The following is a 15,332-nucleotide window of genomic DNA, read 5'->3' as shown; positions in this document are numbered from 1 at the left end:
TGAACGGAGTTTGATATGATTAGAATTGGCTATTCATTAATTGATTAATTCATTTTATGTAGCCAATTTCTCCATATTGTCATTGGAATTGTTGTTATTTACTTAATTGTGTTATTCAGGCCTACTTCATTTTGTTATTAAAGGTGAATAGCTATTTTTCTATTTTGATTTTAAGGCTATGGAATAATGCACTGTGCCAAATTGTGATGTAAATGTGCGTACTATGTACTGGTGCATCAAAATACAGTGGGACAGTTTTATAGGCTTTTCCAATGGATGAAAGAGATCCAGGCTACTGTCCAAACACTAAACGACACCTTATCCCCTCAGCCCTCAAATTAAGTGGACACTTCTGATGACGTTTCATCACGTCTGACGAGTATACACTTGCAGAACAAGGGGCGAGGGAGGAAGGAATGCTTTTTAAATGGACTACCCTTGGCCGGAAATTCGTCACTTGTTCATCCCGAGATGATTGTGTTTTCAGCCACTGGTAGTTTGTGGGTGTTTTATATGGCTACAGTCAATTATGAGTGCATGTCTATATTAAATATATAATTATTAATATACACCTATTGTATGATAGCTAGCAAATGAATTAGCTAACTAACATTAGCCTGCCTAGCTGGAACTTCTGAAGAAGGAAAATGTTTTATTTCTACAATTTCCAAAGATAACCAAACAAAAACATATTTACCTTTACGTAGTAGCAAAATTTCACAATTATTTGCATTCGTTTTACTTACACTTGTATGTTGACTTCTCCATTGGTGTTGTTTTTAAGTTTTCGCTGACTTTTCTTAGCGGATGTGCAATCGTCGCAAATTGAATTATGGGGAGTTTCTAAAAACTAGGGCTGAGGGGCTTACGTTGTAAACTTCCCTTGCTTGGCTAATAATTTGGACCGCCCACCAAGATGGCGACGGGGATTCCCTCAAAGGCATAAGGCGAGGGTAAGTGGACGAGGGTGTGTCTTTTAAGTGTTTGGACCGTAGCCCCAGTTTACATTAGGGACTCACACCCACCCTGTAGGTTAGGCAGGGCTCTGGTACTTGTAGTACTATGCCCTGTAAATGTTTTCTTGTAGTACTTTTATTAGTACTGTTAAGATGGCACCGGAGAACAAGGCTGACGTTTTAATTATTCCTAACCAACCGTGTTTTTTTATTTGTTTCTTTGCATTATTTGTAACTTAATTTTTACATAATGTTGCTAATACTGTCTCTTATGACCGAAAATAACTTCTGGGCATCAGAACTGCGATTACTCACCATGGACTGACAGAATCCTTTTTTTCCTTTAATGAGTCCGAAAAGCCCGACATGAATGATATCCTGCTCTCCCAGGAACAGGCCCAGATCCCGTCATTTGCATGAAGAGACGGCGGAGAAAAAGTGGCCTTAGAATTTGTAGACAATCGAATAAATCCCCACTTCCTTTCATTCTGCTAGCAAACATGCAATCTTTGGAAAATAAAATCGACGACTTACGCGGAAGATTAAACTATTCTTCTGACACTGCCAGGACCTCTATACCAGGCGGTGTCAGAGGAAGGCCCTAAAAATTGTCAAAGACTCCAGCCACCCTAGTCATAGACTGTTCTCTCTGCTACCGCACAACAAGCGGTACTGGAGCACCAAGTCTAGGCCCAAGAGGCTTCTAAACAGCTTCTACCCCCAAGCCATAAGACTCCTGAACATCTAATCAAATGGCCACCCAGACTATTTGCATTGCCCCCCCCTTTTTCACCGCTGCTACTCTGTTGTTTTCATCTACGTCTAGTCACTTTAATAACTCTACCTACATGTACATATTATCTCAACTAACCGGTGCCCCCGTACATTGACTCTGTACCGGTACCGCCGTATATAGTCTCGCTATTGTTATTTTACTGCTGCTCTTTAATCACTTGTTACTTTTATTTCTCATTCTTATTAAAAAAATGTTTAAACTGCATTGTTGGTTAGGGGCTCGTGAGTAAGCATTTCACTGTAATGTCTACACCTGTTGTATTCGGCGCATGTGACTAATACAATTTGATTTTGATTTGATTTGATTAGTACTGTTATTTGAGTGAATTCTGTAAAAGTGGGACTCTTTTTGCATTTACTGTAACCTCTGTAACCCCGAACGGTAACCTCTTCAGAGATCTATCTAACATATTAGCCCAATACATGATACATTTCTGAAATACTCCAATGTTTCCTAATCACACACAATTGAATTGAATTGTCATTGGGGTACAATTGGGACTATAATAATGGTGTCCCAGTTATTTTAGCCTGCTGTCCCAGTCTACCAAATGCGAACTGAAAATATGCTTTTAACTCACTGTACACAAATGGGTGTGTCATCCCTCCTGTCAATATGATATCAACATAGTTTTTTTGCTGATTAGGAAACTTCTTGAGGATTTCAGAAATGTATCGTGTTGGGCTAATATTTTGGATAGATGTCGAAAGAGGTTATAGCAGACGGAAATGCAAAAAGTGTCGCACTTATTCCGAATTGATCCTACTTAATTGTGTTATTTAGGCCTACTTCATTTGATTATTTACGCAATTGTGTAATTTACTTCATTTGTCCTTTCTTGAGTTTTTCTCATAGAAATAGAAAGACCTTCTCACAACATTCTGGGAATGGAACCAATTTGCTATCTTAGTTAACAGGAATCCATTAGTTCTCAGTGTTGGACTCCTCAGTCAGGACAATGGTTGACAGCAGGTGTTGCTGTTATTGGATAGTCTTACACAGGATGTTGCTGAATGACACAGTCAAGACTTTCTCATCCCCTCCTCTAACCACACATTTTTATTATGTCCTCTCTCTCTCTCTCCCTCTTTCGTCGTCTCTTTCTCTCTCTTTCCCTCTAATTCAAACTCGTTTTCTCTGTTACTTTCTACTTTCTCTTGCTATCTCCCTATCTCACACATACCCTGTCTGCCTCTTTTTCCCCTCCGCTCGGTTTCATTCTCTCTTCTGTCTTTCCCGTTCCGTCTCTCTCTCCCTCTCTTTCTCTTTTGCTCTCCTCTCTCGCTCCTCTCTTCCCTCGCCTAAGGCAGTGTGTCTAGTTCCATGGAGCAATTGAAGGTGACAGGGGCAGTGAGAGAGGAGGGGAGAGGGAGGGATGGAGGGAGGACGTGCCACAGTGCCTGGGGGCACACAACAGCAAAGAGATGGAGAGAGGAGGAAGAGAGAGGAAAGAAGGAAAGACAAAAGCAAGGAAGAGGAGGGGAACAGTGAATTGAGTGGGGGATATTTGACATAAAGTGAGAGAGATGGATATAGAAATGAATATTTCATAATCAATGTAGCCCCTCCCCTTTTATGGAAATTCACAGAGTTAATAGAGTCACGAAAGGGAAAAGGACACACGCACACAGACACACAACCGCACGCACACGTAAGCTCGTGTGTTTTGTTTTAAGGACTTGATATTAATTTGTCCCGGCATGGTTGCTATGGTGACCTCCATCCCCCTCCCCCCAGCAGTGAAAAAGAGAGAGGGGGAGAGAGAGCGAGAGAGAGAGGGTGACAGGGATGAACTAACAAGAGACTGAAAAAATGTGCCCTAAAGCTGCACGCATATTCAAGCAACACACATAAGCATACACATATACAGTACACACACTCAGGGCCGGCTCTAGCCTTTTGGGCCCCCCCACCTCACGGGCAAAAGTGATTAACAAAATCAACGGTGGCCCCCTGGAGGTCAGGGCCCCTGGGCAAGTGCCCTGCGTGACCAGTCGGTATTCGGCCATGATTACTCCAAGTTTAGATAGCTGGCAAGACAAAAGTATGTGGACACCCATTCAAATTAGTGGATTTGGCTATTTCAGCCACACCTGTTGCTGACAGGTGTATAAAATCGAGCACACAGCCATGCAATCTCCATAGACAAACATTGGCTGTAGAATGGCCTTACAGAAGAGCTCAGTGACTTTCAACAAGACACCCTCTTAGGATGGCACCTTACCAACAAGTCAGTTCGTCAAATTTCTGCCCTGCTAGAGCTGTCCCAGTTAACTGTAAGTGCTGTTATTGTGGAAACGTCTAGGCGCAACAACAACTCAGCTGCGAAGTGGTAGACAGATTCTGTGCTTCCAGCTTTGTTGCAATAGTTTGAGGAAGGCCCTTTCCTCTTTCAGCATGGCAATTCCCCGTGCACAAAGCGAGGTATATACAGAAATGGTTTGTCGAGATCGATGTGGAAGAACTTGACTGGCCTGCAGAGCCCTGACCTCAACCCCATCAAACACCTTTTGGAAGAATTGGAACGACTGTGAGGCAGGCCTAATCGCCCAACATCAGTGCCCAACCTCACTAATGCTCTTGTGGCCGAATGGAATCAAGTCCTTGCAGCAATGTTCCAACATCTAGTGGAAAGCCTTCCCAGAAGAATGGAGGCTGTTATAGCAGCAAAGGAGGGACCAACTCCATATTAATGCCCATGATTTTGAAATTAGATGTTCAACGAGCAGGTGTCCACATACTCTGGGTCATGTAGTGTATATATTGAACAAAAATATAAACATAACATGCAACAATTTCTAAGATTTTACTGAGTTACAGTTCATATAAGGAAATCAGTCAATTGATCCCGCAGGTGAAGAAGCCGGATGTGGAGGTCCTGGGCTGACTTGGTTACACGTCGTTTGCAGTTGTGAGGCCGGTTGTGAGTACTGCCAAATTCTCTAAAACGATGTTGGAGGCGGCCAGGATCCCGGAGTCACCTCTTCACTGTTGACTTTGAGACTGGTGTTTTGCGTGTACTATTTAATGAAGCTGCCAGTTGATGACTTGTGAGGCGTCTGTTTCTCAAACTACGTAGACACTCTAATGTACTTGTCCTCTTGCTCGTTGTGCATGGGGGCCTCCCACTCCTCTTTCTATTCTGGTTAGAGCCAGTTTGCGCTGTTCTGTGAAGGGACTAGTACACAGCGTTGTACGAGATCTTCAGTTTCTTGGCAATTTCTCGCATGGAATAGCCTTCATTTCTCAGAACAAGAATAGACTGACGAGTTTCAGAAGAAAGTCATTTGTTTCTTGACATTTTGAGCCTGTAATCAAACCCACAAATGCTGATTCTCCAGATACTCAACTCGTCTAAAGAAGGCCAGTTTTATTGCTTTTTTAATCAGAACAACAGTTTTCAGTTGTGCTAACATAATTGCAAAAGGGTTTTCTAATGATCAATTCGCCTTTTAAAATGATAAACTTGAATTAGCTAACACAACGTGCCATTGGAACACAGGAGTGATGGTTGCTGATAATGGGCCTCTGTACGCCTATGTAGATATCCCATAACAATTCTGCCATTTCCAGCTACAGTAGTCATTTACAACATTAACAATGTCTACACTGTATTTCTTATCAATTTGATGTTATTTTAATGGACAAAAAAAGTATGTTTCTTTCAAAAACAAGGGCATTTCTAAGTGACCCCAAACTTTTGAACGGTAGTGTGTGAGTATATATATATATATTTAGGGTGGTTGGGGGCCCCCTAGTGGCTTGGGGCCCTAAGTGACCGCTTATGCAGCTTATGCCTGGAGCCTGCCCTGCACACACTTGTGCATACAGGCATACACACAAGATACAGTGTACATGTATGCCCATAAACTCACTCTTACAAAGACAGGATGCATAGAAACATCTCAAACACATTTACAGAGATATCTTATATTCTTGCTTCATTGTTTCTGGAAAACAAAATCCCTTCTTTTTTATGTCATCTATCTCTTACCTCAGATTATTCTCTGTAGCCAGCGACAGAGAGAGAATGACAGAGAGCGAGGAAGTTTAGACGGGAGGGAGGGAAGGAAAGAAGGGAGGGAGCGAGAGAGCGCAGAGTTTTGTCAACCGGAAATAAAACATGTTGGCACCCTCCTTCTCCTCCACCTCCCCCCTCCTCCCATTCTCTCTCCCTGTCTCTCGCTCTCTCTTCCTCATGCCCTCCCTGTCCCCCTTTCTTCTTCTTCGTCTAATCTTATAGTCATACTTAAGTCCTCTTGTTTTACTTCTAGTCTTTATAATATTAACATGAACATCCTCATTCCATTCTCTCTCTGTGTTCTAGAAGTAGTTGTTCTTGAAGTAGTTGTGCACTTCTGTTAAGGTTTGAGTCAGTTGTATTTCAATTCAATCAATTCAGGTGATTAGAACATTTTAATTCAAGACGTGAAAACTCATCCTCATTGAAAGTAAATTTAGGCACTTCCTGAATTAAAATGTAATTGACATTAACCTTGTGTGTTACGAAAATCATCCAATCCAGTCTACATCCCAAAAATTATCTGTTTGTAAGTGTAGTTTTTAGAATATCAGGCAAAAGGTGCTGTATTATGACTGTAAAACATAGTGAGCTCTCTAATTGTATTCATTTAACCTTTATTTAACTAGGCAAGTCAGTTCAGAACCAATTCTTATTTACAAATGACGGCCAAACCCTAACCCGGACGATGCTAGACCAATTGTATGCCGCCCTATGGGACTCCCAATCATGGACGGTTGTGATACAGCCTGGAATCGAACCAGGGTCTGTAGTGACGCCTCTAGCACTGAGATGCAGTGCCTTAGACCGCTGCGCCACTCGGGAGCCCAAAATATCAGCAGACACCAAAAGACTAAAGATAGATAACTGGGATTTGAGTAATAGAGTTCTCCTCAATACATAGCCACTATATTCTATTGTATTACAGATATATTACCCCACAGGACTCAACATTAGTTTGCTCAAACTGCAGATGCATTCTCTCTTCTCATTTTTGTAGTGTCAAGGACTCTCTAGTTCTCTGGGCTAATCCAATGAAATATGCAAATGTGGTGTCACGAGTGACAAAGTGCAGTCAGAGAGAAACCAAGCCAAACATGCCGTAGCACGCGTATTTGGCAGCGTGTACTGTGTAGGGTGTGTGTATTTGGGGAGGGGCCTCACGTCGTAGTCTGTAAGGACAGCGACTGACCAAGTTGTGTGTGTGTGTGTGTGTGTGTGTGTGTGTGTGTGTGTGTGTGTGTGTGTGTGTGTGTGTGTGTGTGTGTGTGTGTGTAAAAAAACAAGTGCTGTGTATGAAAGTGTATACCTCAAAGTGTTTGTACTATGGCTATAACTGTGTGTTCCTAGAATGCGACCCTTTGTTTCATATCTGCACATGGAAATGTATGCAGTTTCTCTCGAAAGAGCCAGAACTGGGCCAGTGGTCTCTCTCTCTCCCTGTCCTCTGTATCCGAAAGGTCAGAGTTTCTCTCTACAGTCCAAACCCTTTGGAACACTATAAGGCCAAACACATTTCAGTTTTAAAGCTTTACCTTTTTATGAATGTCTTATACACCTGTATTAAATAGGTTGCTATTCATAGACCGTTTATATATCATTTGTTATATATATATATTTATTAACAAGTAAATACCGGTACCTGCCAAAAAATATTCAGTACAAGGACATGTAACCTTATAGATCATGAGTAATATGGCTTTTACATAAAATGGGTACACTATTGAATAATGTTTAGAAGCCATCCTTCAAATAAAGTGTTACTAGGCCTTGTTTTGAAATTGATATAGGTGATCGTCATCCTCCCTTCATCCTTCACCCTCCCTTTGCGTTTCTTTCATTCTCTCCATACCTTTACCAGCCCTCCCTCCATCTTCCCCTCATCTCTCTCTCTCTCTGTCTCTCTCTCTCTCTCTCTCTCTCTCTCTCTCTCTCTCTCTCTCTCTCCCTCTCTCTCACTCTCTCTCTCTCCATCACCCCTTTTCCTGGCATTAAGTCCAGACCTGACACTGACACTGAGTCTGTGTGTCATCCTTCTCTTCCTCCCTCCCCCTCCTTCTCTCTCCCTTTCTCTCCCTCTCCCTCTCTATCCATCGCTCCGAGGACCAGAGTGCCTGCAGACTTGTTTCTCTCTCCCTGGCCCACTCCCCCCTCCCTCGCCTCCTCTCTTTCGCTCTGTCTAACTCTCTCCATCTCTACTCTGGCTCGCCTCCCTGCTCTCTCTTTCTCTTTGCACACACAGTCAACAAAAGCGAGGTCAGAGGAGAGGGATGAGGGTATAACGAAAGAGAGGAAGAGGAGGAAGAGCAAAACCTTGGAAGCAGTGGAAAGACTAGAGAAACATCAAGTTTGGAAAACCATTGGCATTCTCTCTCTTGAGGAGGTGAGTGTCCTTTCACTAAACTTGTCAACCAACATCAATGTTGGGGGAGAGAGAGACAGACACAGACACAGACCAAATAAGAGAACAAGACAAATTTGAACGAAACAAATAGGAACTATTTATGACAGACAGTGAGAAGTATAGCAAAAGTACCAACTGGACTAGAGAGGGTGGAACCACACGGAACCGCACAGAACCAAGACAACTTGATCTTTGCCTCGAGGTAGAGATACGGAAAGGCACTGTGAGGCAAACAGGTAGAGAGAGATACACCCCGCTAGCAAGATTCATGAATATATGGTCAGAGAACTAGCTCTCACTCGCTGATGCTTCAGGGTTTCTCCACTTCTTCTGTTAATGTATAACCTTTACCCACTTTACTTTGTATGTATTCAAGCTAAAGGTCTGCTAATAACAATTTATGAAATCTGCCTGTCCGGTGTCTTATGCTTATAACCGGTATGCTGGTTATGATACCTGGTTGTAGTCATAGCTGGGAGTCCGTCAATGCACAGCACGCTCACAACTTTAGAATAAAAGGACAAGGCAGGATTTATTTATACTAATTGTCTCGTCCCCATGTATTCCAGTCTCAATCGTAATCATTGATTAACGGATCAATGAATCAACTGTAAAATGTAGAGTGAAGTGTATAGTGTTTGAGCATATTTTGACCACACAAACAAGATAATGTGTGTCCAGTGTTGTGAGTTGCTAGTCTCTTCCATCATTACTGTATTAGGGCCTATTGTTGTGTATTTTTCCAAAGTCCATTGAGTGTTTAGCTGTTCTATTTCTCTATCATCATGTGTCATTAGAGTATAGTTACAGTATTAATGTACAGTATTGTGAGTATTCCTGCTCCAATTCTCTGTATACCGGTATCACTATCATACGTAGTCAGTATGTACTTTTGTCCCTCCTTTCAGTGTACCATATTAAGGTGAAGTTAGGTTTAAGGTTAGAGTAATGTGGTGTTGTGAGTGTATTCCCCCCTTCTCTGTGTATTACAGGTGTAGCCAGTGTTGTGTGTAATTCTGCTCCCCTGTATCACCAGTATAGCTTTAGTGTTGTGCATACATATTTCCGCTCCCCTTCTGTCTGTGTGTGCATCATAGTCAGAGTGTGTATAATAATGTGTGTAATGTTACATTGTGACTGTGTATCATTAGTGTAGTTAGTATATGGGGTTGTGTTCTGCCTGTGTGGTTAATGGTAGCTGACAGTGTTACTCTCTCCTCTCATGCGTGTGTGTATAGTCAGTGTCAGAGTGGAGGGAATGTAGCTCCTAATTACTGAGTGTGTTTGTAATGAACTCCCCGTGTGTCGCCATGGGAGGCTAATGCACAAGCGTGTGTATGTCTGTCTGGCTGTCTGTCTCTCTTTCTCTCCAAATGTATGTACCCTATCACTTATTTCCTTTCTCTCCTCTTCCTCACCCTCTCTTTATCTTCTCCTCCCTCTGTCTTCCAGATCTGTGTTCTTATTGGAGGAGAGAAGTAAGAGGTCAGAGGTGAAGGGGAAGTGTTATGTGTGAGAAACTCAGCATGCTGAATCTACAGAACACCTCCAGCTGGACTGGGCCAAACAACTGGTACCATCAACCAACACAGCACGGTACAGATAGGAAACAGAGGTTGTGTGTGTGTGTGTGTGTGTGTGTGTGTGTGTGTGTGTGTGTGTGTGTGTGTGTGTGTGTGTGTGTGTGTGTGTGTGTGTGTGTGTGTGTGTGTGTGTGTGTGTGTGTGTGTGTGTGTGTGTGTGTGTGTGTGTGTGACTCGTGGTGTCAGCTTAGGGTGAGCTGGAGAATCTTCCACATGACTGAGCAGAAACAGTGTGCCAACAGCTACAAAACACACACACGCACACGCACACACACACACACACACACACACAGAAGTGATACACACATCTACAGTGACAGAGTGCACAAACACAAAACAGTGAAATGCATACGTACATGTGGAGATACGAAGAATGCATAAACGCTTGTTACACTCAGGCAGACAGTAACAGTGGACACACAAACACACACACATTTCACCAAGAAAAGAGATTCAATTATCCTTCTGTTCTAGAACAATCTCTCTCCCCCTTTCCATTAGATGGCTGTGTGGTGGATGACGTGAGCGTGCGGATGGTGGGAGGAGGAGAAGGAGTGCAAAGAGAGAGGGATGAGGTAGAGGACGCCCAGCATCACCTCCAGCTGAAGAGAAAGCTCCAGAGGAATCGCACCAGTTTCACCCAGGAGCAGATTGACGCGCTGGAGAAAGGTCTAACCCCAGCCCCAGGCTTCAGTTGAGGCCTGTGGAGATTCAATTAAATTTCAGTAATAAACATGAAGGAAAAGCTAAGTTTAATGCCATGGGCGTATGTGTGTGTGTTAATGTAAACCATTGTGGGCTTCTTGACACATGTTTCTCCACCTCACAGAGTTTGAACGGACACATTACCCAGATGTCTTTGCCAGAGAGAGATTGGCAGCTAAAATCGACCTTCCAGAGGCTCGCATTCAGGTAACCAACCGTTCACTCTGTCTGTTTGTTTAAACCTCTTCTTTTTATTCTTATCCTTTACTCCCCCTAGTGGCCAGATTAGAGTATGGCAGCTACCAAAGTAGTACCTGAGCTGTTCTCAAACCAGTTCTCTGGGCACCAGTTTTCACATATTTGTTATATTCCAACACAAACACACCTGAATGGTTACAGTTTGGTTGATTGATTGATTGACAGGTGTGGTTTTCCAATCGGCGAGCTAAATGGAGGAGGGAGGAGAAGTTGCGCAATCAGAAGAGGTCAGGGGGCGGGACTTCCTGTTCTCAGGCACATGCCCCCCTCAGCACCTCCTTCAACACAGGTGTCTATCACTCTCACCATGGTAACAGCTCATGTAAGAAACCATATTTTTCAATATGTTTGTAGGTGTACAAGTGTGTGTGTGTGTGTATGTGTGTGTGTGTATTACTGTATACAATATTATTTTAAAACATATTTCTGTGTTTCTTGATGAAGCCTCGATGCACAGTCGCAGTGACAACTCTCTCTCAAGCTACGGCTCTCTCTCAGTCTTCTCCAATATGCAGGTAAATTCAACACATTTTTATTTTTTATAGTGCTATGAACCCCATGGCGTCCATTGTTAACATGACTATTGGTCCTTCATTTTGAACCAAAACTTTCACTGAATCTTTGTTCTGTCTCATCAATCTTATCACTGGTTAACAATCTTCTCTCTTTTCTCTTCCTGCATGTCCTGTTACTGTCCCTCTCTCCTCTTCTCTTTGCTCTCTCTCTCTCTCCAGTCGTTGCCCCCCCAGTCCACTCCCTCTTACCCCTGCATGCTCCCTCCCTCCCCCTCTCCTCCCCCTCTGCCCCGGAAGTTTGACTCCCTCTCTTACCCCTCTCCTCACCTACCTCCCTCTCACTCTGCCAGCTCCAACACAGGTGAGTCTCTGCAGCATGTGTGCATGTGTCTGTGAAGATCTAGTATTTAGTTTAGGTACCACTTTGCTAACTCATCCTTCTTGTCTTTGTTTCTCTCTCTCTCTGTCTCTCTCTCTGTCTGTCTTTGTCTCTCTCTCTTTGTCTCTCTCTCTGTCTGTCTTTGTCTCTCTCCCAGGATATCTCTCTCCTGGTGTGTCGGGTAGTGAGCAGGACTTAGGTCAGTACTGGACCAGACTCCAGTGAGAATAACACAGTTACGGCATGACACTAGACCACCACCAAACCTGCCAGTATCTGAAGATCCACCTATTCTCTGTGACAGACTAAGATACCCAAACACCCAATCCGTTACAATCCAAAGCGATTACTATCAGTCATTCTAATAATGACAAAAACTACCAAAAAAAGTATCAATGACCTGCCACAGCCAATAACAATCATGGATGGCCTTGGAACCACCAATGACAATCTAGTATGGGCCTGAAGCAGCCAATGACAATCAAGTATTGGTACTGGACTATTAATTACAATTAAGCTTGATCTCAGCGCACAATGCAATCAAATGACGAACTGGAGCTGGATCCCAGCAGATTCACTCACTCATTCACTCACTCACTCCTTTTGATGTTTGTTCAGATCAAACAGACAATCAAGCATTGAAATGAAATCACCAATCATAGTCAAGCATGGATTTCATTTAACCAATGACAGTCGGGCAGGGATTAATGTAACCAATGACCTAGGAGAGTTTAAGACAATCAAAAACCAATACTAGTGAATAAGGATGTTACTGTGATGCCATATTTTTGTCTCTCCTGGTGTACATTTAGCACTGTGTGTGTGTGTGCGTGCGTGCGTGTGTGTGTGTGTGTGTACGTGTAGACATGAGTGAGTGTTTGTATGTGTGTAGTTGCATTTTGTCTATGTGTGTGTCTTTAAACTGCTAATCATTTTAGTGTGTTCCCTTTTTGTGAAACTGTTTGAATCAAGAATAAAATTCTAAATGTGAAACTAAACAATGCCTGTTATTTAACAGTAATTTATCACTAATAAGAGGGCTAGCTTGATTAATGTAAGAGTTGGAATGTGCATTGCTTATATTTTGAAATAAGTGAATTTACACCACATATACTGTACAAACAGGGAAATAGTGGTTGGAAAGGGGGGAATCCTGAGGTGGCTTTCTTTCTGAACACAAAAAGACTTTGGCTAATTTAAATTTGAGATTATTTATCAAATCTTCAGTAACATATTGATCTATGTTAGTGAACCACCCCTCAGAATCGTCTGGTGGCGCTTGTGTATTATATGACCTTTAGCTTTTGTTTATTTCTCACTCTGTCACTGAGCAGGAGCATTTCCTGCCTATGTGACTGTGGATTTCCTGTTTTTGTTACTCACATCACCACACCCACTGTAAATAATGCCCTGACTGACTGACAAACCAATTCTCACAGGGACATGAAACGCACTCGTACAAACTTGCAAATGCGCGCACACACACACACACACACACACACACACACACACACACACACACACACACACACACACACACACACACACACACACACACACGTATACCGTATACTGTTCTTGTAATCTTGATAATCACAATCAACACAAACACTCAGTTACAGCCTGCCCATATAAGGTCCTATATGCCAACAAAATTATTTGTGGGTTTCCGTGGCAATGTTTAAATGAGTGTAATTAGGAGCAGAGTTAACGAGGTGTGGAGATTCCGAGAGGATGTTGCACGCAAGACACTCTTAACCCCTGCTCAAACAATCACATCACCACTATCCCCACCATCCCCTATGGACTGTCTCTACCTCCTAACCCACCCAACCCATCAACTCAACTTCTGAAAGAGAGCACTTATCTACTCTCTGTCTTTGAACATGGCCCTCCCTCTATCACTTCATCTTTTCCCATCCCGCTTTCTACTCCCTTCTTCTTGGTCTTGCCCACTCAAACACCTCTCTCTCTCTCTCTCCAGCTAAACTTGACCTCACTTCAAACCACTTTCAACTTTGAACATGCACTCTTGGACTTCACAAGGGTCACAGTATGTGTTTGTATTCACTCTCTTGTGACATTTCCAGAGGACAGGAAGAGTTTCCTTGGTGTAAAAGAGCACTGCTGCTCACCAGGTTTTAGAGCGAGTTCAGTCAAAGTAACCAAAGAAGCATACATCATCTACCCTTATACTGTATGATGGTAATGAACACAATCCACCAAGTTGTGTCTCTAGGGTGAATTTTCAACATTGACATCTATCTCTCTTTTCACCCCCTCCTTCCTTCTCTCACTCATTATCTCTCTCGCTCTCACTCTCTCATTACCCCCCCCCCCCCCCCCCCCCCCAGCTTCCTGTCACAGAGGAAGTGCCTCACCCTGCTGGCTGGCTCCCCATTGGTCCTCAGAGGAACAGTGATTTGGGGGGAGATAGGGAGGGAAGGACAGGGGGATAGATAGAGGGAGCGGGAGACTTAGAGAGGGAGAAGGGCACGAGACAGGGCATTGGGCAGGCAGGAAGATGAGCGCCAGGCTAAATTAAAGGGGAGAAAGAGAGAGAGGACTGCTTAATGTGTTCAACATGACGGCAAGGAAATGACTTTGAAGACGTAAGCGGTAAGAAGAGCGCTACAACAAGCAAGTCAGGAAACTGTCCATGCAGAGACTTTAGAAAACAACAGAAAGAGAGGGAGAGAGAGAGTTAGTGAAAAAGAGATGGGCTGGCAGGAGAGAAACCTCCATAATGTTTTTGTTAATTATACCGTATTACCGTATCAATGCAGTGGCATTTATTTTTATGTTCTGTTCAGTATTTTTTTGAATGTACTTTGTTTAGGTACTTTTGTTTGTAACTCATATAACCTGCAGGTGGTCAGATGTGTTTCTATAATTTCAGATGGAGCATGGTCTTATCAGCAGAGTTTTCATTATTCCTTCAAACATGTCTGTCATGCAGTACACTCTCTCTCTCTCTCTCTCTCTCTCTCTCTCTCTCTCTCTCTGTCTCTGTCTCTGTCTCTGTCTCTGTCTCTCTCTCTCTCTGTCTGTCTCTCTCTCTCTCTCATATGTCCCTTCAACTTTCCTCTCCCCTTCACTCTCTCCTTTCCTCTCTCTCTCTCTCTCTCTGTCTCTCTCTGTCTCTCTCTCTGTCTCTCTCTCTCTCTGTCTCTCTGTCTCTCTCTCTCTCTCTCATATGTCCCTTCAACTTTCCTCTCCCCTTCACTCTCTCCTTTCCTCCTCTCTCTCTCTGTACATTGTCTGTGTTCAACCATTCTCTCGCCTTTCCTCTCTTTTTCGTGCTTCCTTTCTTTCTCTCTCCCTCTCACTCTCTCAGTACAGTCTCTCCCAATCCTTGTACCAGTGTCTGATTTTAAGCTGACGCTGGGCATGGTTTGGGGGGGGCCATGCTGAGGATTCTGCAACAAGTTGTGCGTGTGTGTTTGGGTGTTGATGGGTCTTTTTGTGCGTTAGACCGCTGTGCCACTCGGGAGGCGCAAGATATTGCTTTTTGTGGTAACCTTTAGAATTTGTTAAATATTCATCTGACCTCACAATGATTCCATGCCATTGTTGTTAGATACAAGTCATGTATTTACTGATGAGTATATGTACAGCCTGTACAGGTTACTAATAAATAGTATGATACATAATGCAAATCTGTGGTGTTTGTAGATTTTTTTAATTACTTTTTGATATTTTATAACCTAAGATT

General features: G+C 43.0%; 1 protein-coding gene across 1 annotated transcript; it reads left to right on the top strand.

The window, feature by feature from the left end:
- Positions 1-9,671: 9,671 nt before the first annotated feature.
- On the top strand, positions 9,672-11,842 carry pax10 (paired box 10). The gene is made up of 7 exons (XM_038988542.1): positions 9,672-9,797; positions 10,262-10,429; positions 10,590-10,672; positions 10,889-11,045; positions 11,168-11,238; positions 11,458-11,599; positions 11,775-11,842. Exons 1-7 carry the CDS (start codon positions 9,686-9,688, stop codon positions 11,840-11,842), a joined length of 801 nt encoding a protein of 266 aa, XP_038844470.1. The 5' UTR covers positions 9,672-9,685.
- The last annotated feature ends 3,490 nt before the right edge of the window (positions 11,843-15,332 follow it).

Source organism: Salvelinus namaycush, chromosome 3 (assembly GCF_016432855.1).
Source record: "Salvelinus namaycush isolate Seneca chromosome 3, SaNama_1.0, whole genome shotgun sequence".
Lineage (NCBI taxonomy): Eukaryota > Metazoa > Chordata > Actinopteri > Salmoniformes > Salmonidae > Salvelinus > Salvelinus namaycush.
The sequence above is the reverse complement of the archived record's forward strand: the minus strand, read 5'-3'. Positions and strand labels throughout refer to the sequence as shown.